Source organism: Nyctibius grandis, chromosome 8 (genome assembly GCF_013368605.1).
Source record: "Nyctibius grandis isolate bNycGra1 chromosome 8, bNycGra1.pri, whole genome shotgun sequence".
In the NCBI taxonomy this organism is placed as follows: Eukaryota; Metazoa; Chordata; class Aves; order Nyctibiiformes; family Nyctibiidae; genus Nyctibius; species Nyctibius grandis.
Window position 1 is genome coordinate 31082547 of NC_090665.1, and position 24165 is coordinate 31106711.

The 24165-nt window shown below is 38.0% G+C and overlaps 2 protein-coding genes across 2 annotated transcripts; both read right to left on the bottom strand.

Moving 5' to 3' along the window:
* Positions 1 to 1730: 1730 nt before the first annotated feature.
* DR1 (down-regulator of transcription 1) lies at positions 1731 to 13045 on the bottom strand. The gene is made up of 3 exons (XM_068406784.1): positions 12362 to 13045; positions 6680 to 6843; positions 1731 to 3884 (listed from the first exon to the last, which is right to left on the bottom strand). The coding sequence occupies exons 1-3, from the start codon at positions 12579 to 12581 to the stop codon at positions 3738 to 3740; spliced, it is 531 nt and encodes a 176-aa protein (XP_068262885.1). The 5' UTR covers positions 12582 to 13045; the 3' UTR covers positions 1731 to 3737.
* Positions 13046 to 15225: 2180 nt separating this feature from the next.
* LOC137666650 (retinol dehydrogenase 8-like) lies at positions 15226 to 22274 on the bottom strand. The gene is made up of 6 exons (XM_068406783.1): positions 22178 to 22274; positions 20875 to 21036; positions 19449 to 19628; positions 18256 to 18349; positions 16378 to 16561; positions 15226 to 15459 (listed from the first exon to the last, which is right to left on the bottom strand). The coding sequence occupies exons 1-6, from the start codon at positions 22272 to 22274 to the stop codon at positions 15226 to 15228; spliced, it is 951 nt and encodes a 316-aa protein (XP_068262884.1).
* Positions 22275 to 24165: the final 1891 nt, after the last annotated feature.

Here is a 24165-nt window from a genome sequence, read left to right on the forward strand (position 1 = left end):
ATTCAAGCATTCACCAGTTCCATTTCTTTCCAGGAATGCACAGCTCTAGTGTACTTGCTGCCTCATGTACCCAAGAACTGGGATAACTACTTCCAATGCCATTATCAAATTCTCAAAATTACTCATTTCCATAGCTATGTTTGCATGGAACCAAACAGAAAAACACACATTTAAATGAGGAAAAAAAATATTAAAACTAAATCTTTTGAAAAGGAACCTATCATTCCTGATTGCCAGCAAACCTTAACCAGCCTACACTAAGCCTCACTGACACCCTTTTTCATCACTGAGTTAGACCCGGCATACCCTAGTCACAGATGGCTAGACTGTCTAATTTATCTGTAAGCAAAATCCATCTTAACACTGGCCAGTATCCCACTGACGTGCTCCCACTGTGTAACCTGCAAAGTAAAACGCTTCCATCTTAGATTAATAGCGTAATACCGAAAGTAAATTTAACCGCAGCATTCTTAACCTTTCATATTACACTCCTCCTTCCACATTGTTTTGTGCACGGTTTACACAAAATCGCAATCCAACACCGGGAGACTAAAAGGAGGCGTACATTCCAGAGTAAGGGTTTGCTGCTCCACAACGATCATTAAGTCACTTTATGCCCTTGACTTGGCAGTGTTTCAAAATTATGAAAAGATCAACACAGGCATTATGACACAGAGTGCTCCTTAATGGAGCTACTTCTACAAAATCTGAAGAGCACCGTTTATAATTGTGGCTTTCGGAGACTTTTTCCATTCTTGCAGAAATTCCTTTCCAGTTTTCAATACCAAACTCAACTAGCCACATTTAAATAGTGAAATTCAAACACCATTTTAAGTATTTGATGTTTAGAATCCTTAAGACACTTCCTTTTAAAGTATCTCAGTGTAGTAAATACAACTATATTCATTACCCAGAATGTCATGCAGACATATGCTTTATTAAAGTAACAGAAAAGAAAGATTTCGCAAGAAAGTCACTTAGTGAAAGCACTCGGAAACATACTTTCAGAATAATTATGGAAAACCCACAGACAATCTCATCAACTCAATATTTAAGAAACAGACACATCCTTATACATGTTTCTTCTCAGGCAAAGTAACAATACAGTTCACTAACCAAACTTTACATTGTATGTATCTGGTGTACCAAAAAATCATGGGTACCACAAATTCAGAAATCCCTCGTCTTCACTGAACAGCTAGTACATGAAAGCACAATAGAAAAGTAATACAAAATTCTTAGTTTGTTGAAAGATCAGTGAAGATTCTCCCCCTGCAACTGCCAGAGTTTACTTTTTTTGTACTTGTGGTGGAATGGCTGAAAAAGTAGTCTCTAAACAAGACTATCTACGTGAAATCAATTCAACAGGAGACTAACATACATTCTTATTTCCCCAGCCACTGCCTGTGATCTTTCACTTTGTTAAACAAAGTATTTCAGTAGGTTATACCTGATCTACAGGGGTTTTGTCCAACTTTTCAAGTTAAGAAGGTCAGGTTATAAAAATGCACATACACAAAATGCAATTCCCAAGAGGAAAGAGAGCAAGTCAAGCCCAGAAATATTGTTTGCAAGCATTAACAACCCCAGTGAAGAGCAATGCCATCCAACAGCACTCAGGATGCAAAGACTTTGGTCACAAGAAGTGTTCACTGGGTCAAAGTAACAGCAGAGGTTAAGTAGTCTTAACTTTTTTCTTTATAAATGCAATGAATACGTCAGACTATTAATTAAATATAAAAGCAATTTTATAAAAACACATCAGAATTTTATTGCTTGAAGAATACAGCATATGAAAAAGCACAAGAATGTCCAAAAGAAAGGTCACAAAGATCCAAACATACTACACCATACATACCCGATGCAGTAAAATGTTAACCTGAATTCTGCATCAGAAAATAAAGGTGTGAAAATATACCTAATATTATTTAAAAGGAAAAGACTCATTTAAAATAGAAAGTGTGAAGGTGTTACAGTACAAATTAGAAAAGCCAACACTGCACATTAACATTGTATCACTAGACTAGATTTTCTACCTTTGGTACTTAAACCTTTACAGAAAACCACTTCCTTGGTCAAACCTTGCCTAACATATTTCATATAGTATCCATGAAAGATTTTTCATTTTGTTTTTCTTTTTTAAACTTAAACATTCAAACAAATACTTTTCTGAATTTTTACTGCATTAATGCATTTAAGGAAGTGTTCACATTTATTCAATACGCAACTTAATGTATCTCAAATTTAAATCAAAAGTCACTATGTGATTGAGATCTGAATGTATGCCAATTGTACCTTGTTCAGATCTTTATGTAAAAATGGGAACACCATCTTCTGTTTCCATCCTTATGTAAACAGACTGCTGTAGCCCTCTTCAAGAATTCGAACTAGAGCAACTTGCTGAGGACCTAAGTTAATAAAACAGCCCACGTTGTTAGAGAGCTATGGGATCATCTACAGCAGCATGCAAGTGGCTTTTCTAGTCTGCTCAGATTAGTGTACCAGAAGATATGCCAGTATTACTTCAAGTAACACATTAAAACTCAGCAATAGACACTACTGTGCTTTATTTCAACACAAAGAACAGCTGCTCATCCATTAATCAACAGAATTTTCAAATGAACTATCAAAAGGACTACATCATTTCTGTTCCATGTATTGCTGATCACTCCTGGGGAATAGTTTTCAAAAACCTGGACTTACCTACGAACCAATATGAATGAAGAAAATGTTATCTTTCAACAAGGTATTTTAGTAATCCAGTGGCAATCTAGTCTGGAAAATGTTAGCATTATGCTGACAACAATGACTAATCAAGGTTAAATAAATTCCCTCTTTTATGGTAAGCATGCTCTTAGCTTCAGCTTTTGCCTTCTTAGGCTTGAATACTTAAATCATTCCCAGTTACATCTGTGGAACTAAGACAATTCTGTTTCATCAAGTTCCAGCTTTATATTTCAACAACATGAATAGATCTGGACTACGAAATACCATCAACAATAGTTAACATTAAACTGGAGTGAAATAATAGAAGAGTTATTTCTTCAAACCAGGCAGTCTTTGAAGTGAAATATTCAGTTAGGACTGTCAAAGGATGTCATAATAAAACCATGGGTTTATTTTTTTCACCCTTATACAAAAAAAATGACTGAATTTGTACAACTCCTATTAAACATACCTTTTCCTAGCTTGGTGAAAATGTATAATTTTCAAATTTTAACAAGTGTGGTATTTGAGCATATATAATATTTATTGCCATATACATCCTCATTTTAAAAAGAAGAATTCAGACTCTACTATGCTGAACTCTGCTTTTTTCCCATTAACAGATTATGTACCACTCCCCCAAAAACAATTTAAAATTCTACGTAAGATTTTATAGTTTAGTTAAAAGGGAAGAAATGCAAATGTAGATTTAGAGCTTTTTGTACAAATCTCACTATATTTTATAAACGCATTGTTTATTGTAACACTGTTTACTGATCAAATAAATGACGCACTGCTATCTAAAATTTCCATATACACCATTAAAAATCCAAAGTTGATATGATACTGAACCTTAAATCTTCAAGAGTTCAAAAAAAGACAGTTTATACATGTACAGCACACAACAGCAGACACCCCTAGAATACCAACTGCCAGTCCATGATGCATACAAACTTACAGGTAAGCATTCATTTCACTGTTTTCATTGTGCAGGAAAAATATTTCTTAAAGACAAACTCAGCTGGTGAATTTCAGATATCATCTTCATCATCTTCATCCTGAGAGGATCCTGCCTGATTGGATGCACTGGCTGAGGCAGCAGCAAGCTGTGCCTGTTGAGCTGCTTGTTGCATCTGTAGCCATTCCTGCTGCGCCAGTTCTGCTTGCTGTTGTCTAGCCTAAAGACATTAATTTAATTGTTAAGGCCATACACAGCTTGTGAAGAATCTCTAGAGCATCTTATCTTCAAAAGCAGTTTTATCTGCACCTGCAGATTCCTTTTGTATAATTCTTATTAATTGTACATATAAAAACACATCTAGAAGTACCTTAATTATTTGTACCGAGATGTTTAGCTATATTTTCTCTTCCTCTTAAGAGGCCATCATTTGTAGGATTTACAGTTACAAAAAACAAGAAGGAGGAGCTAGTGTACTTAAATTCCATTGTAAAGATTGTGCTGAACCACTTCCTAACAAAGCAATGGAAATTTTAGGCTTCAATTTCAAGGGATCTTAACATTTAATCACAGTTCAGAGATAAGAACAGCCCTACTTTATTGATTACAAATACTAAAACTTGCAATTATGAAATCATCTAATTGTACCACAAAGACACACACTATTACAAAAACAAAGGAAGCCATTAGCTTACTTAGCTAAGCAATCTTTGGAAAACAGAGCAATGTAAGACCTTCTCAAATTCGGGTATGCAGATTGAGGATGACTTTGCTACAGAAAGGTACAGTCCTTTACTGAAAGGTACAAGACGTTCTAAAAAAACATTTCAAATAGTTCAGCTGGTGACCTCTCATTTTTCTATCCAGGGTTTTCACTTGTTTTTCAGCAACTACGTTTGATTTCAACAGTATATTAGTCAATTGTGTTAAGGTTAAAACTTCAATTTCTATTTTCAGTGAACATTAGGAAAAAGTTCTTAAAATTAAAAATCTTCAGTCTTCTTTACTTTTCTACTTTTACAAGTCATCACTAAGACTGTAATGATTTCCTTTCTAATCCCATTGCACTCATTGAATTTTCCTATTTTTTTCCAAAGCATCAACAAATTTTATAGTTTTGCAAACTTCAAGATTCCAAAAGATGATGCTTTGGAAAATGATGAAAACCAGTTTATATACTTAGCGAAGTGAAAAAATGGGAGTCCTCCCTTATTATAAGAAGTGTCACATTTTCTCAGTCTGTTCTAGCATTAAAAGAAAATACTTTTACAGAGGCATAGGCATCAAACATTCATAACATTAACAGGCAAGTATGTCAAAACTGGAGCAAGAAGTCAGCATTACTGTCATGCTCTAGAATATTAGCAAGATTAGCACAAAAAAAACATGCACTTGTGTAACTATTTTTAAGAATAATTACAGTACCTCCAACAGCATATCACAACTAGTATTTTTGAAAACTGAGACTGCCATCTTTGAATCTAAGCAAAGATTTTCCATATTACCAAAGACTTCTTCAAAATCATTCATACAATCTTGTCAAACTTGCATGCATTGCCTTAATTTAGACATTAAGGCACAGTATTATAGAATTAAAAAAAGAACATACCTCAAGGGGTCATTCCTTACATAAAGTGTGGCTTACATAAGGTGGCAATGGTTTCAGCATTTAAAAAAAAATGTTACTCAGAAGCTAATACTCCCTTAATACACCTTACCTTTGCTGCTTTTTTATTTTGTACACCATGCTAAGTCATTTGAACAAAATAATAAGAAAAAAACAGGTATCAAACGGACTATTATTTGTAAATCTCACCCTTAATCCAGAAGCAGCCATATTGGTCTTCCTAGTGCTAGTAGTCAAAAGTTAGGCACACATGAATTTATCATAACTAGTTCACTGCATGCTGCCAATAGCTAGGTGGTATGCTGAAATTTTAAATGCCTTAAAATTCATCGTGCGATTATGATTAAAATAGTTGGCATGTTGTAATATGAAAAACAATAGTTATTGTTTTAGCAAGATACAAGTATAGCAAAGGGGAGAGAAGGTCGCAGTAATCAGACATGATAACATGTAACTGAATAAGCATTTTTACCAGAGGGAATTAAAGTAAGCAAATTGAGAAAATAAGACTCATGCCTTGGGTACGAGTAAAGATAAATCCAAGATAATTTTCACATCACTTAGTTTAGAGAATGGTCTTCCTGTCAAACTAAGAGAATAGTAGAAAGATGGTGTAGAAAGATAAATAAATAAAATTGGCTTTTAGGCATTGAAAGTGGGAGATGTTCACAAACTATCTGGAAAACCCAGGAGGGGAGAAGGCTGGAATGAAGAGGGGGGGGGGGGGGGGGGAGAAAGAGAGGGGGGGGGGGGAGGGAAGGGAGAGAAAGAGAGTGCGTGTGTGTATGTGTGCGCACACAGAGTATTTGCAGGCAAATACTTTTCCTATGCCTGAATTGCCTCTTTAAAAATTTATGCATGATTTCATTCAATTAGAGTCTTGCCAAGAGTAAAGGAAGATGAGAAAGGACAAATTAGAAATTTTGAACGATTAAATGTTTCTTTTGAAGCCTAAGATATAACATTTATGCACTGATGGCCAGAAACAGAAAAGATATTTTCACTTTTTAATGCATCAAAACTGGTAATTTCCTAGAACACCAGCTGTCATTCTTTTATTTCCTCAGCCAAGTAATTCTTAATATATTCTCTACAGTAGAATGAAAATACCCAAGTAGCAGCAAAAACCCATGCTTTTTAAAACTAGAGTACAAAATTTGTTTGTATACAAAATCCTATATGTCAAATCACAGAAGTAACAAGTAGTAGCATCTTCTCTGTTGACTTGACTTTCCCCAGTCCAAACAGGCCAAGGTCAAAAGCATCTTAGCTGCCACAGCAATTAACAAGGAACAGGATAATTCTTGAGGTGTGCACATGTTTTTGTGGTACTAGATCTGCAGCATTAATTATCCCTACCTCATCAGTAGAAGTATTGCTTCACTTACTTTTGCAAATAATTCCTGCTGTTGCCTTAGAAGCTCTTCTTCCGGAATGCCAAGGTTCTCCAAGCGTGAACTGGCCTTTCTTCTCTTTAGTGCTACTGTTTTGCATTCTTGTAAAACTTCTTTTACTTCACTGATATAGGAGCCAAACCCCAAACTTTCTAGTGCTAGAAAGAAAGAAAGAAAATACATTGTCTTTTACAAATTTTTGATAATAGATATTGATTTGATTACATAAAAGATGTTTTTTAAAAAAGTGTATAGTATGATCACTTTTCTGTCATCTGGTAATGAAAATTTGTGTTCATAAGAAGATCTGACAGCTATTTTCTGTCTCTTCTTCTATGCCATTTAAGAGTACATGTTTTCATGCTAGAAAAATTTAGGTTAGTCAAGTACAACCCAAAAAGTCTGCACTTGCAGAGGATTCAGGGCTTTCAGATACATTTTGCTAGAGATAGGCATTGTTCTTCAAAAGACATCTTTCTCCCATCTTCTACGCATCAGAATCAAGCAGAATTTATACAACTAAGTAGTACTTCCCAGATGAATTGTTAACCTTTAATCTCTATGGGATTCTATCTTTCCAGTTTTGTTGCAAGTCTTCAGCAGAAGGTAAATTAGCAACCTATAAGAGCAAAAATGATGCATGTAAAATGATCACAGATCTTCCATTGAGAGAGAAATAATCAATATTACCTTAGAAGTATGACTTTTAGCTTTTGTCTCCTAATATCTAAATTCATGTTTCAAGTGCTAAGAAGCTAAAAATGTATAGTTCACACACACAAAGTTATATAAAATTATGTATGAGCTCTTTATTGTTTTATTTCTCAACAGAAACCCTTTTTCTCTACGTGAAAATGTATTCAGAAACTAAAATCTTGCATTTTTATCTGCCCAAAGAAATTTGAAATGCAGCTATATCCTGCAACAATAGATCTTTAAAAAATGCAAAAGTAACAGGAAGGATTATAGAAAAACCAGGTAGAACATGTGACAAAAGGCACACACAGTTTCCTGATTCACCATTTACTTCAGTATGTCCCCACACATACACACCCCAAAGTCAAACCTATTGCAGAATATGCTAGAAATATTACATAAACACCAATTATACTAGAAACAAGTCTCCGTTTAATAAAACACTTGGTTCATTTCCAGTATTTATACAAATCGCAGTTTTCCTTATGGAGTGATAGTTGGCTTAAAGCTGAAATAAAGGAAGATACAGGTTATGTCACAAGCTGTTCAAGAAATATCACTAAAAGAAACTACACTACAGCAAACATCAACAACTTGTTCTAAACAAGCTCTTTTCCTACCCATGATTATGGCAGCATGCCATTGTATCATACACCTAAACACTAACCCAAAGGCATTCTGTAAGTTTTCAGCTTCCAACCTGTACTCAAGAAGACAATTAATACACTGCCTTCAATAGGGCAGTACAGTGCAGCTGTCTACTCATGCAGGACTACTGTTCCTTTAACAGATAACATTTGGCAAATGAATTTACATAATACCTACTTCTCAAGGAAAATAAAGTTAAAAGACAAACTGATTTAGAGATAATAAAATTACTTCAGAGACCTGCCTGTTCAGCCTCAGACCACACACAGACACTGGAAACACTTTTATCAATTAGCCCACAGTTTCTACAAGAATTTCCAAAAACCTTCAGAAACCTGCTTAATCCAGCCTCAGCAGATAGGAGGCAAATCCACGTCTCATGGTTCAGAACTGGTTAGCTAAGTAGTCTATCAATATTTAAGAACTAATTCAATTTTAAAATGTAAACAGTATATACAGTAAACTATCCAAAGTCATATTTTTTTTTAACCGAAGTATAAAATTTTAAGAACTCTACAAGTCTAACATCACTTAGACAAACCATCATAGCAAATACACAGGTGTTCGTCAAAAGAACACTCACAGTGATCAGGGTTGGCAATCTGCTGCAGAGTATGAACAACAGCCCAATCTGAAGTCAACAGCAAGATGTTTTTACAGAAATTTTGAATGGCCCTTAAAAGAAAATAAATTAATGGAAAGAACGTACAGTTATCTATTGAATATAGCACACTAAAAAAATATCCAAAAGAAAACGTGTGATATAACCAAGACAAATCTGTACAATTGTTCAACATAATAAAGCTATGAAGAACCATATACACACCATAGGTCTAGCGTATTCTGCTGGCTGTGAAATGACTTAACAAATTTACTAACTTCTTGAAACACATCAAGGCTTTACAGAACACATACATGGAAGGAATACGAATCCCATTATACCAGCATGGTGCTAAAATGTGGGACAAGTGATTACTACTTTAGCAGAGCTACTGTTGCACCAACATTCAGAGTCTTTTATTTCTGGAGTCCGAAATCTACATGTCTACCCAGACTGATGAAAATTCAGTATCTTACTGAGGTCAGAATGATCACATCAAATTTAAACCACTGAATCTGAAGACACAGCATCTTTAAGGGGAGGGGCCGTTCTCATGTTTACAAACACAAAATCATAACTATCCTTTCCCCAGTTTCCTCCTGCTCTTAAAGACCGCATGAAGGTGCAGCCTTTTATTAATCAGTTAAGTATAATTAGTTCTACATTTGTTTTTCATACAATCAAGTCATTCATCTCTGAGATGTTTAACTTTTTATGCTCCTTTCAAAGAAAAATAACTTCAAAATTAAAATCCCAAACATTAACAGTTGTTCGGGGTTTTTTAACATTAAATGCTAGCGTAAACACCGTCAGTATCCCAACAGCCCATCAAAAGCAGCTACAGGATTTGCCATTGATCCACAGCCTACCTTACTACACAACAGTTCTATGTAGACAAAGTATTCATAGTAATCAACTTCATAAAAATGGTGATTTAACATTTTCAGAATTCAATGGAAGTTTAATTTCTCATAAAAAGCCTCCTTTGTCGTGCATAACTATCAAATGCGGCTATTTTCTGTTCCAGGGTGGAAAGATATTCATTTGTTTATTAAAGTCTCAGACTCACAACTGGGTTCCTAATGGTGGGATTCAACAATAAACATGGAGACTATCTCCACTTACGACTATTAGGTAGCCTTGATGCCTTTGGGTACTCTCCAGGGAAGCTGCTTTGTGTTTTATCGCTAGCGGCGAGTGCTTAGCATAGTCTGAGTACATCTGCCAAATCAGATCTCTCATGGGATGCAAGAAGCCTCTGCTTTCCTTTCCCTATGCTGTTGACAGCACTGTGCCAGTCAAGCGTTTGTGCTACCACACAATGAAACACAGCAGGGATGTTATCTATCTGAAGCATAACCCAGTGGTAGAGGGAAAGAGTTCTAGCTCAGCACGTGGCCACACAATCATTTTAATAGTCTTAAGCACCACTGCTGCCAAACACCTAAGCACAGAGACAAAGTGCAGTTTCACATTACCTCTAATACAGTTCAATGGCAGGGTGTCACCAACTGCAGAGCATCTTTCCCCTTCTTCCTTCCCAGTGAAACACCTTTACTGCTCCTTGCTTCCAATCTAGTAACTTCTTGTTTACAGGAGCAGTCAGATCAGCAAACTCGCCTCACAGAAAACTGTGCTCCCCCCTAGATTCTCAAAAAGCAACATGGTCAGTTGGATCAGCGCTTGCTAGATCCGTCTCTAGGGAGGGTACAAAAAGATTCCTCTTGGCAACAGCCTGTGTTTAGACTGGACCAGGTGTGATGTGATGGCCATTAGCCTCATTTTACTTCTAAATGAACTGGTTTAAGCATTTAAAAGGAACAAGATGGATGACCACAACAACTATATTTCCATTACTTACTTTGTTAGCATCATTGTCATAGAGATACATTAACAGGCAGTCAACATAGCCAGTATCTAGAATGTATGAATACAGATGAAAATGCTGAAATGCTATGCCTATATACACATAACCACCGTTTCTAAAATTAGCAATCTAAGCCCTTATACCTCACAGGGGGAACATCTGCCAACTGACCAGCATCTGGAAACAGCTAATAGCACATACACCTCCCTCAAGATAAGAACAGCAGAAAATCCAAGAACAACTCCTTCCATCTCTGGAGCATTACAAAAATGGATACATCTCCAAAGTTTTCCTCAGCAATATTCAACTAAAAAGTACATATCTAATTTGAAAATAATTTCTCCTAAGTCTAAAATCTGGTAACACAAAGACATAGAACCCAGCGAAATACTTGGTTTGGGACCACCTGATGATGACATGCACAGGCACATGTGTATAGATACACACACGTGCGCATGCGTGCGCACACACACACACATATTTTGGTTTCAATTTGTTTTGTGAAAAACCCAGACTAACCCTAGGGCAGTAATAGGTGAAATATTTTCTACGGACCACCACTACAGGGCAACAAAATACTTTCATACATGAAGTCTTTATTGTCCTCAACCTTAAAAGATCATGTCTATTCCTGTGTTAAGAACTGAGCTCATACATTTTGGTGGTCCCTTGAAGAAACTATCCATGTATTTCAAAGCATCATACCCAAAGTATACTTCCACATGCAACTATAAGTTTTATTCTTTACATCCTGAGCTTCTGTGATGGAGTTGCTTTGCTAAACTTCCAGATTTACATGTGTTTTATTTACTATTAAAGCTCATACATGCTACATATTTTCTTTTGCTGTTCATAATCCAGTCAAGTATTTGAAACTCTTCTGGTGAGCAATCCAAAGGAATCAGATTTTTGTTGTTGCTGTTTCAAACAGAGAACTGTCACCAAAAAACTGTAACAATTTTTGAACTTGATACCATCACAGTCCTGAAAATAGCTCTACTGCAAATGCTACAGTTAATATCTCTACGAGGCCGCAGAATAAAGTACTCTTTCACTGGTACTGCTATAAATCTGTTTGCAACACACACCGGTATCAACAACCTATCCTTAAGTAGCAAAGTGAATGATTCCCGACAAAAGATGCCTGTTGTAGACTTACGGATGAGGCACGGAAAATCCCTGTTTGTAGCAGAATTTAAAGAAAAGCAAATGAGAGGCAGAGAGAGAATTCTCCTTTTATTCAAGCAAGGGGAAGTGGAAGACAACAGCAGAAAAAGATGCAAGGGCATAGATCACGTTTAAATGCTTTCTACAACAAATACAAATACTTAATTTTAAACAATCAGGCTCCAAGGATAGCCCTAGAGGAATGTTTTACTCTTTCCAGGATCCAGACAGGACGACTCTGGATGAAAGCCTGGGCCCCACATACTCGATCATATATCTTTTGTCAGTCTCCAATTAGAAAGACATTTAATAAGTTCAGGAACTTAAAGCACACTGTAAAAGAAATCTGCATAGCCACTCGAAAAAGCAGACCTCGTTTCAGAGGTACGAAAAAGACGAATGGATTTGGTGACTTCACTCCAAAGCATCACAGACTTCTCTGAACCACAAAATGAGAGCTGGTCCTGAGCACACCCAACAGTCGCTCTAACCACACAAAGACAACCTTCCCTTGCAATGCGACTGACAAGCCAGACAACACATACTCTTCCTCCAGACCCTAAAGAGGCCCCTGCCTTTTGTCTTTATATAGCCACAAGAAAGCACAGAAGAAAAAGTCGCCAGGGCACAGGAGTGGCTCAAAGCCTGGCTGACCCGTGGCGCACCGGGCAGAGGCACCCCGCCTCCGGAAGCTCACCTTGTATGACATGCTCCGGGGAGATGGTTTTCTTCTCCGATTTGTTGCAGATCTCGTTGGCCTCGGAGGAGATGAGGTGGATGAATTCAGTGCAGCAGTTCACCACCAGCTCCCGGGCATCATTCGCCACGCGGACGTTGGGGAGCGTTTCTTTGATCATCTTGTTGATGGCAGCCCTGGGGATGGTGAGGTCGTCGTCGTTGCCCGACGACGAGGCCATCCTGGCTGCCGCTCGCTCCCCGAGAGGCGCTGGGCTCCCGCGCTCACGGGCTCCCCCTCAGCTCCCGCGCGGGGCTCCAGCGCGCGGGGAGCCGGCGAGGGGCGGGCGGTGCCGCGGGAAGCGACGCTGCGGAGGGGCGGCGCTGCCGCCGCCGGACGAGCGGGCCGGGCTGGGGGCTGCCGCCGGCGCGCGGGGCCGGGAAGCGCTGCTCGGGCTCAGGGCTCCCTCGGCCACGGCGCCTGCCACTGCCGCCTCCGCCACATCCTTCGGGCGCTGGCGCCGCCGCCTTATGAACAGCCTGAGGGAAGGCGAGCCGCCAAATGACCCGCGCGCAGCACAGCACAGCACAGCTCGGCTCGGCTGGGCTCCGCGCCCTCCTCCCCCGGCGGCGGCGTCCGGCCCAACGGTGAAGGCGGCCGCGAGGCGGAAACGCTCTGACTACGGGCTCGACCTGCGAGGGACGTCGCTTCCGCCGGAAGTGGGGACACGCTTCCGGCGCCGGGCCCCACCCGCGGGGGGAGCGCCGGAAGGGCTGGCGGCGCGCGGCCCGAGAGGCGGCGCCACGTGCGGGCGGCAGCGGCGAGGGTCACGCCGCCATCCCGGCGTCGGGCTGGGGCCTCTGCGCGGGCGCCTCGGCCTGGCTGGGCCCGACGTCCCTTCGAGGGCTGCTCTCTGTCCCCGCCTGGGCTCCCCCAGGCCCCGCCCGGCCTTCCCTGGTGTCTGTAGTAGCAGCGGACTTCACCCCCCCGGCCAGCTCGTTCCCGGAGCAGGACGAGCGGCCAGTGCTCGGCTCGTCATCCATGGTTTATCCAGGAGCTGCGGTCATTGCTGGATTTACTCAGGATCCATCTAAGAAGCTGCGTTTTCTGCTTTCACCCACTCCATAAGCAGTAGCATAAGGGCTGTGTGAAACAGAATTAACCAAACCATGCTGGCAGTTGTGGGAGGCCCATTAAAGCCTGCCGTCCTGGCAGCTCCTCGCTTCTTTGTGCTGCAAAAGGAAAACACACCATAAAGCAGCCCAGCGCCGAGCTGCAGGCCAGAGACAACCACACCTAAGCGATGCCAAGATGCTCCAGCTGCAGCCCTCGCCCCTTGCAGGCCCTGCTCATCTTTGGATCTCTCGGTCCAAGCTGTAACCCTGCACTGAACCCTAACCCTCAACGAATGGCAATGGGGTCTCTCTGGCTGCACCTTGGGGTGCAGAGGGGCGACTGGCCATGCGCCTCTCAGCCCTGGCAGCACTCATTTAATTCCTGCCTTCCCATTTGGAGCCTAGCTGCTATTCCCACCTCCGCCCCATCCACACACTGATGTTGGGGTGCAGGCACCAGCCTGGTATTTTGAAGATGTGAGTTAAAGTGGAACATAGATGAGGCCTCAAGCTGTACACGGGCTGCTGCAGGCACAGTCCTCCCAGTACTCCTCTGCCTGTGGTCCTAGGGAGGTCCCTGCACACCCTCACACCTTGGGCCCCACCAAAAGGGTCATGACTGCAAAGCAAGCCAAGCGTTACCTGAAGTGCTTGGTATCCGCAGAAGCTGCCTACGTGGGGGCTGCTGCTTGGCTCCTCTCAGCTAGCCTTGGGGGAGAGGCAGGGCAGGGCCACTGCAAGTCCCAGCACGGAGTTAGATTTAGGCTTAGTAAGAAAGTACTGCGGGAAAGAGAAAGCCAGTTCCTCTATCCTCAGTGAGCTCCAGCTTTGTGTTTGTTGTCTCAGCCCAGGGCAGCGCCAAGGCAAGGCTGGAGGCCAGAGAACAAGAATGCCATGCAGGAACAGCACTCAAACGCAGCTTAACCTCAGCTGACTTGTAGGACTAGGGTGAGAGAAAGAAAGGGGAAAAAACCTTCTCCTCATGCTAGAATTTTGGTTTACTATGTACTTATTAGGATGGCTTGGAAAAGGAGAGTCTGTGGCTCAGCTTCAGCTACTCAAGGCACTGAAGGCATTTAACGGATTTAAATTACTTCTTACTGATAATATTTTGTTATTTTTGCAAAAAATAGGACCCAGACAGTAAGAAGATATTTTATTTTAAGATGCTTTTAAAAAACATTTTGTCGAGTATGCCAGTAACCACTGCATATAAAGGAAGCATTCAGATTATTATAACATATATATGAATAATAAATATTCTAGTTGTGACATTTTAAGATTGATGAGGCTTTCTCTTATGTTACTGGTAATTAGACCTGATTTCTGAAAATGAGAATGTCACTGTGATTGAGGGATTACTATACTAATTCTATTCTAATAAGTAAAAAGATAAAATATTTTTATGATATTAAGAATCTAAATAATTTACATACAGTACACATCTCAGTATGTATTATATTCTAATAAGTGAAGGGAATTGGGTTAATATTGAATATGCAAGTATCAGTGTTCATGTTCCCATGAAAACAGATCTCTCTAAAAAGCAAACACTAAACAGCATAAACCCATAGTTAGAAGATTTTAATTTCAAGGTTCTGCAAACTGTAAAGTTCAAGATAAACAGATTGAGCCAAATAACTTAGCTAAGCTCAAGTAAACTTCTTGGATGCCTTTTCACAATTACAGAGCAAAGGCATTTGAATAACATATACTGCATTATCAGTAGCTACAACATGTAATTCCAATTTGCACTATATAATCTCATACTTATTCTGCAGGTTTTCCCAGGTCAAAGCTCTTTCTACTTCTCCACCTTAGCAATTTGATAAAGTTAAGACTTGCACTGAAGATTTTGTCATGATGAAAAACCATTTTGTAGAAAATATCAATGGGTAGATCTCCATTTGGATCTGCATATTTCAGAGTTGTCATCGGAGTATACAAGGTGTTGGTCTGATGGCGAAAAGGTGGATTTTCTGCAAGAATTATCTTTACTGTATGCTGTCAAGAATGAGAAATAGAATTGTTAAAGAACCTTTACCAAAATAAAGTAAAAACCTAGTCTTCAGTTAAGCAGAGGAAAAGTGGAAGAATAAAGTGCTAGAATTATGTAAAACCCTGTATGTAGTTTTATTAGAATTTCATTTGAAGTTTTTCTTAAACTATTTTTAAGGCCATAAGAAGTACTTCTTATTTATTCTTAGTCCGATTTCTGTTTATCTATACCATGGTGATAGCACCTTACACCTAAGTATCCTGCATAGTCCTCCAAAATTATGCCTATATGCCCACTATAGGTAGATCCTTTCTTCTACGGTTCACTGGGAAAGGATTGGAACAGTGCACTTTGCAGCAAGATCTGGGACCCTTCAGTTGACACTGAAGCTATTCTTTAGCTGTAAGCACCTGAAATCATTGTCCCCTTCCACAGCTTGCCTAAACTTTTCTTCCTGCAGGAAGCCCCAAGCACCAGAAACTACGTCCGTGTATCTTCTGTTGTGCCTTGGTGGTCTGGGGTAGCTGAGTGAACTTCACATTAGCGGGGGGATTACTAGTGAGATGGAGAGGAGAGCAGCTTTAACGAATGGTGGGAACCCTGTGTAGATGTATGGTAACACTGCAGAATGCTCAGACTTAACCAGATGATGTATAAGTGCATCTAATACCTCAGTGGTATTTAAATTACAATTCATAGTTGCCTTCTATACTTCAAAATGAACATTCTTGTAATATTCTAAAGGGTTTTGTTGAAAACTCTTGAGATTCTCTTGTGTTTTTAAAAATAATTTTAAATTGTGTAAATTACATTTAATTAAATCTAATGCTTCTACCAAAAAAACCCACCAACCAACCAATGCATTCGTAAATTACAAAGAAACAACAAAAATCAAGAAAAAAGGAGAATTATTGATGAGTTACCTCTGCAACATCTTCAGCACTTTGTCCCAGGCTCTGGAAAATTTGTTTGTAATTTTTAAGGTAAATATTAGTAAACATCTCAGCTGTTTCTGCATCTGCAGCTGAAAGATCCATTTTCATTCCATCTTCATACACTTTTCTTTCAAACTCTGTAACCACTGGGCCAGGTTCAATCAAACTTAAACTGTTCAAAAAGCCAAGATATACTGATTATTGACTATCCTCCACAGAAAATACCCCTCTCTATCCATCTCAAAAAAGAATATTGAAGAGTTGCCTGTAAAGGCAATCCATACCACATTATTGCTCTCATGCTCCTACCCATCCACAGGTAGCAGTAGAAATCTGTGTAGCTTAAATTTCAGGGAAGTGCTGTAACTTAATTCATGGCAGAAGTGAGTGGAGTTGTTACCTGCTGTCTTGCAGCTGTGTAATCTAAGGATGATTCATCCACAAGAACTTATCAAATATTAAGAAAAATAATTAAAGGATGATAACAAAATTCATTACTTTCTGGACAAAATCCTACATAGATTTCTTTGTTATAGCTTTCCCATGATAACACCAGAAATAGCTGAAGGAGATGGGGGAAGTGCCCAAACATGGATTTTCTTTGTCAAGCTGTCAGTGTTACATAATTCAAGATCCTTCCACAATACTATAATAAAATACAATACAAAGAATTTTGCTGTGGGTGGACAGATTTTGGCTGCTGCCAAATCTGGAAAATTTTATTTTGCTCAGTAGCATATTGCAGCAAATCAGTGAAATACAGTTACTGGTCAGGCCTTTCCCGTTTCTTTTCTCAGGCAGTAATTTCTCCCAGCCACTATGTTTACCAAAACACTCAGAGAGGACCTCTTCCTAGACTTGAGTTCTGATCAGGCTCTTCTTTAGAACTAAATCAAGCTATTGACCTTGACAGCAGAATTCCAGCTGCTGCTGGAATTAAAGCCTTTTCTCGTGCGTTACTCTTCACATTGGATCTTGAACTTTTCCCATTTTACTTTATTTTTTTTAACCTCCTTTTTATTCTGTCTTATACTCTTGAAATCTTATTATGAATTCTGGTATATCCTGTGTATCATTACAATATATTTATTTTAAACCCCTCCAAGCTTTTCAGAGTGGTATGCAAAATCACAGTTTTGATGCCACTTTGTCTCTGGAATCCTATGACAGCAGCTGTCTCTTCTCCCATATCACAAGGGCTAAATGCTTAGGCACACAGAGATGCACTGGATATTTAACAATTGTTGGACTTCACATAAAGAATAGTAGCAGAATTACATTAATGTGAATATACATGTGACAAGTTGAACCCCAAAGTCTCACAGATGAGAAACAGGACCATTCTCTTAAATACTGTCTTAAACATTAAGAAATAGTACACCACATTCTTCTCACTTTCGTCCCACCTTCTGTCATTATAGGTATCTTGCCCTGTGTTCCATTCTGATGGATTTCCACTTGCTCTCTCTCTATGATGAACCCTTGAACTTTTTTATCTGTGAACTGTCTAAGAAGTCTGTTATCCTTTCTAAAGGAAAATATTACAGGCTGATATTATAATTTTATTCCTATGATATTGTATGCAAGAATCTGTTTTCAGAAGTGTTACATAAATTGTATTTTTTCCAAAGCTAAACAGCCTTTAACTGTTCAAGAGACCATGTTTACTTTAGCATCTAGATCTTTTTATTTGCTTATGTAGTGTGAAGAATGTGGACATTTCTGTGCCTTTTGTGATGTATGATTTCCATGGGTTCCTCAATCTGTTTCTCCTAGATAGCAGAAAGCTTTAAAGATTTGTTTGCTAGCTCTGAATATATTTAAAACTATCTAAAATACAGTTTACACCAGTAGATCAATACTTACTGCAGTTTGAACTTGAGTGCTTGTATAGCTAAACTTTCGCAGAATCCTTCCACGGCAAACTTAGATGCAGCATAAACATCATTAAATAAGATACCTGATGGTACAAACAAAACATCCTGAGAATGTGATTGTATTCAACATACTAATGGTTTCATCTTAAAAACTCTTATATTTTCCAAAAATCTTTATACAGTCTTGCTGGGAAAACATTAGAAAAATCCTTGTGTATACTGAATCTAAATACTGATTTTTTGCCTATGTTCTCAAAATTCCTCATTCTAGGAAAGGATGCTTGACTAATGCTTTTCCTCCTCCTAGCTGATGCTGTGATCTCTTTGGATGATATTAAATATTTTGTAGTCTAAGATATGAAAGTGTCTGTACATACAAGACCATCTACATTATTTATCAGCAAGACTTTAATAGGCTATAGATGAACACAGAAGCTGAGTGCAATGCAGGAGATACGATTACGCAAGAGATCCAGCTTGCATCTGAGTGACTGAGAAAAAGCACTACATCAATCCATTTAGGTGATGGTAAGTATTGTATTAAACAATAACAACTCCTGCAGTTTGACTTAAGATCCTTGCTTACCAGAATAATCCAAGTAAGATCAATGCCACTGTTGTACTAATTGAAACAAATACAGCTAGACCAGATGGACCACGAGAGTAGGAACATCATTATCTGTCGCTAAAATTAGACTCTGTGGAGTTTTATGAGAGGAAAAACTTTTACAAAAAGGTGGTACAATTGTCCAGGACACGACTGGAGTTTATTCCATTATTATTGCGCAGTGTAGTAAGTATGTTTGCCTGTCCCCATAATCTTTTTCAATAGGAAAGAGAAAAGTAATGCTAAGACCCGTTTTCCAGATAATAAAAATAAAATAGTAAATTTTTAAAAAAAAATTTGAGTAAGAACTAAAAAAAACCCAAAACAACTCACTCTGCAGGTTGTTAAAGTGTCTTGAGAGTAGTTGTGTAGTAACATACTACCTAGATGCGTTAAAACCATCATGTCTCAGTGCTGTGCTTTTTGTAGTTGGAACTTCAGCATTACAAAGCACAATAATTAGATATTCTAGCTCCTACTTTTTTTTTTTTAGTCAGATAAAAAGAGGTAAGCTTTAGATTTTGAATACTGAACAGTTCAAACAAAATAACAAAAAAAAAAACCAACAACTTTGCCTTGTATTCCCATAACACTGCTTATTATAACTATATGCCCGCTCTTTCTCCTCTTCATGTCAGGCAAAATCTCCTTCAGGAGTCGAACCAGTCCAAAGAAGTTGGTATCCATCACAGTTTTCATTTCATCTATGGTCTGACATTCAATAGGTCCAATGAGTCCCATTCCAGCATTGCTAACTGCACAAAATGGAAGACAAGAATGAGCAACAACCGCCATAAACACGAACTTGTAATCTTTACTGGAAAGCATTTGAAAGTAAAATGAGGATTAAGGATTTAATGGTCCTTAAATAATCCTTAAAGAAAGGATTAAAATGTTATTCTGTCACTAAAGCTTTGCAAATACACTTGATGTTTCCACAGTTTTTTATTTTTAATTATGCTTTCAATCCAATTTAAATTATCTGATATTTAGCATTTTAATTAATTTATTTCTGATTAGTCCTTTTTCTTTAAATTATAAAAGGATTACAGGAAAATGAGCCAATAATCATATATATTTGTTTATAATTCACTATTAAGAAGTAGAGGCTACAGTCAATACCCACAGGAATGAACAGAAGTCTTCAATTTATTTCAAAAGGCGATAGACCAGGCCATATTTGTGCCTGCTTTTTGTTTTGTTAACATTCACATCTTCAGGAAAACAAAACCAAACCACACACTTCCATTGATTTTTATTTGCCTCCTGGATATTTGTAAGTGGGGAATGATTGATAGAACTGGCACTCTGCACTACAACTAGTATGTCAAATTAGAGTATAATACAGTTTGCAGAAGCAGCTTGTTAAGCAGTGCTTTAATAATTAATCAAAATAAAGGCAGGTCCATAATTTTCTATTAGAGAAGATTTAATAGTTGATGGTGTAAGCAATTTCCATCTAAGATATTAATATTTATTTTTAGCAAAACAGTATGAAAACACTTCTTGTTGAATGATTTGTAAAGTACCATTACAATTCTCAGTACAAAATGGAAGTACCCTTAGTTTCTTTACATTTGTTCTTTTATTTGCTAATTCCCAAATGTTGTTGCTTTCTTAGTACACAGAGATGTTGCCTTCATTGTAAATAGGGCTATGATTCATCGATAGGGCAGAAAGTCTTGTACATGAAGATGCCAATTTAGGCAAAAGTTCTCTCCTCATATTTACTAAAAACTCTATCATCTTATCCAAGACACTTCTCTGTGATCAAGTTTCTCCTTTGTAAACAGGGAAAACAAGCTTCCCTACTTCATAGAAGCATGGTGAGATTTAATCCACTCATGTCTGCATGAAGCCTTAAGAATCTTGAACAGAATACACTATATAATTATTACTTCGATCATTTAAAAATACACTAATGAAATTTCTCCAGGGTATTTGAGATGATGTTAAATAGAAAACTGGTAACTGTTCATAGCATACACATCCTGTACTTGCCTAGGACATCAATCCTTCTGTCAGGGATACTATTCACACAGGCTTTAATAGACTGTTCATCACAGACATCCAATTGTTTAATTTCGAGGGTTCTGCCCAGTCTGCGACCTACAGCTTCCTCGAGTGGCTCTTTCTTGGCCAGATTCCGCATTGTGGCATACACTGCAACACACCAGAAGCAACAGTTATCAGAAATAAAACCTTTTCTGTGGCAGTCTTACTGAGACATATTAAAGAATATTGCTTTTACATCCATGTCTTAAGAGAACCCAGATAAAAGCTTAAAGTAGAAAGAATCTATTTTCAACATATATTGCCATTGATTTCCCAGAGTCTGGTTCCGAAATCTTCAAGAAATTCAAAAGGAGAATTAAGCCACTATGCAGAGTGAAGAATGTGGAGCATATGAAGAAAATATTATCACCAAAACTTTAAACAATGGGTATCAAGTTATGCCGTTGAATCATTTTAGGTACCTAAAACCTAAATTTGGATTCCAGATATCCTTTTTTTTTTTAAATCACTATCAACATGTTTAGCAGAACAACCTTAATTTTATTAATAAAGTGGAAGACAGATGCTTCTTAGGTTGCAAAAATGTCTATTTTGGCAAGCTACTTCTCAAAATAGGAATTAGCTTTACCATTATTGTGGCCTAATTGCCCAGAAAACTATGAATCTGCATCCAGTCAGCAGTAAAATACTGTGAGAATAAGTGTGAGAAACTGAATTACCACAGATTGCTATATTCGCCTTGCCATCCATTTTCAATCATAGCAAACATCCCATTTTGCAGCAGAAAAACAAATCCCACCCCCTCTTATGCCTACACAGGGTTGGAATAATGCAACATGCTTTAAGGAAAAAATTGCAAATTTAAGAACTGTTTTTTCTAAATTAATTTCTTTGGTCTTCAAATGGGCGTGTACGATTCATTCAACAAAGATTTTAGTAGCCAGAAGCAAAGCTAACTACAACTGTGAATGTATATCCAAGGTAGCATACTACAGACATTTTTAGCTATTTGTTTTTATACTACTGTTTTGTTTTGTTTTGTTTTTTTGGTAAACTATTCAGTTCAAGTAGCTGTTCAGCTCCAACAGAGGTACAGAAATACAATCTGCTTACAGAAAGCAGTATATTTTCACTGTATTGTATTTTCTTGACAGCAGGAGCAGGGGGAAACTAACAAGAAACAAGTCACCAAACTGAATACAATCACCTGTTAAATCATAGAGAAAAAAAAATAGTACTGCCTTGAAGAATATCTTTTTATAAAGATAAATAACAGATACACTTTTACCTTTAAATCTTTTCTGTTCATCTTTTGCCATTTTTACAGCTAATGCCAGTCCAATTCCTGAGGAGCATCCTGTAATGAGGACAGTTTTTCTTGCCATTCTTTTCACTGGGTGGTTCAAGCAAGAGTTCTTGTTCAGAGGAGCAACAGCCTAAATGTAGCTATAGTATAACGTCATTGGCCTTTTAATGCTATCTCCAGCTTTCCTGAGTCAACAAATCTGAAAATGCACACCTGGACCCTGCATGATTAAGGGATAATCTCCATCTAGACAAAACCAGAAGCAGATGCTCCTGCATGAGCTTATAATCTGCATTATCAACATGGACTATATTTAATACAAAATTTGATTAATTTTAAAATGAGACAGTTGTAAGCTACAGGGATTTTTTTAATAGTGGAGTAATCAGTTTGCATACTACTGGCAGGAAAAGCCTTGTCACAATTGCAATCGGTCTGTAGTGTCAAGTCCTCCACTCACATCCATGGAAAGTAAAGTGCACCCAAAATGGGATCCCTCTGCTAAAGGTGTTCAGACTTGCTACATTTACAGCACCCTCCTCATTCTTCTGCAACAGAATAACAAATTGATTTCTTCCCTGATGCCTTACTATTATACGAGTCCTAATAGGTTTTACAGAAAAAGTACATTGAAAAATGGGATGTGGATTTGGAAGGAGACAAGTTGTTTAGACAGATTTCCTCACATTTCTTTTTGGCACTGTTCCCAACCAAGAATAGAGAAAGTAAGCAAGTATGCTGGCAGCGGAGAACAGCCAGGAAGACAAACTTCACTACATCATTGCTAACACTAAAATCTCTTTGAACACTTTCTATTCTCCAATTGACAAGTTGGGAAAAAAAATTTTTAAAAAAATCAGGACTAGCATGATGTCTGACTCAGTTTTAGGTTTGGAGAAAATATTCCACCAACTTTGCATATAAACTCTGAATTAAGCAGAGGGACATTTGGACCGGCAATTTGGTGCAATTTGTGTTTAACATACAGTAACTGTAGGCATACTACATTCAGAAAGAAAATCAGTCTCTTGTGAAATTTATAACCCATTCTGACTGACAGAAAAAGAATCACCTTAATAATCGATCAGCCTTCCGAACAGCATTCAGCTAATTGCAATGCCATTATACACAGAAAAGTGTTTTCCACGATTCAATAACCCTACGAAATGCAGTTCAGAAGAATGAACTTAGTGTTCCAGGATTTGCATAGATGTAAATTGGTTAGTAACTCCAGAGAAGTAGGAATCTACGGAAACATTTTAACTGAAACTATGTTAGAAAAAAAAGTTCCTCCTTTCCAAAACAAATAAATTCACTTGAACAGTATAACAAGTGGAATCATTAACTTCTCAAGTAAGCAACAAAATAGCAAGACAGCATCTAAAGTTAAAAGAGAAAATGTAATTATGATTCTACCTATTCATCAGGTTTGACCCACAGTTTTACTAGAGAAGTTAGTATCCAGATACACAATTTTAGTACAAATGCTATTTAGCTGATTCAGATATTAGGCAAATTGCTTTTGCTGCTCATGCACATTTATATTTAGTGCATGTAGGAGGAGCAAGTGAGGCTTTATGCAACACTACGTTAGTGGAATTCCACTAGTGTTGTGATGCAACTGTAATTACAGATTGGTTATATTTTCCACTTGAAATGCTGGTTTGAAGGGTGTACATGTTCCTTTGCTTTAAAAAAAAAAAAATCTGTCTGAAATTTGATGCATAGGTTTCTAGCCTGAAGGCAAATTGATCTGCCTAAAGAGAGGAAAAAAATTAAAGTAGTTTAATATTTTTCAATTATTACACTGGTCAACCTAACTCTAATGTTTTTTATTTACTATTATGTAGAGAAACAAATAGATTGATTTAAAACACACAACATATTTATTTCCATAAGTAAACAGTACTTTTTTTGCTATAACTTAATAGAAAAATAAATAATCTGACACTGCAGAAATATTTTAGATG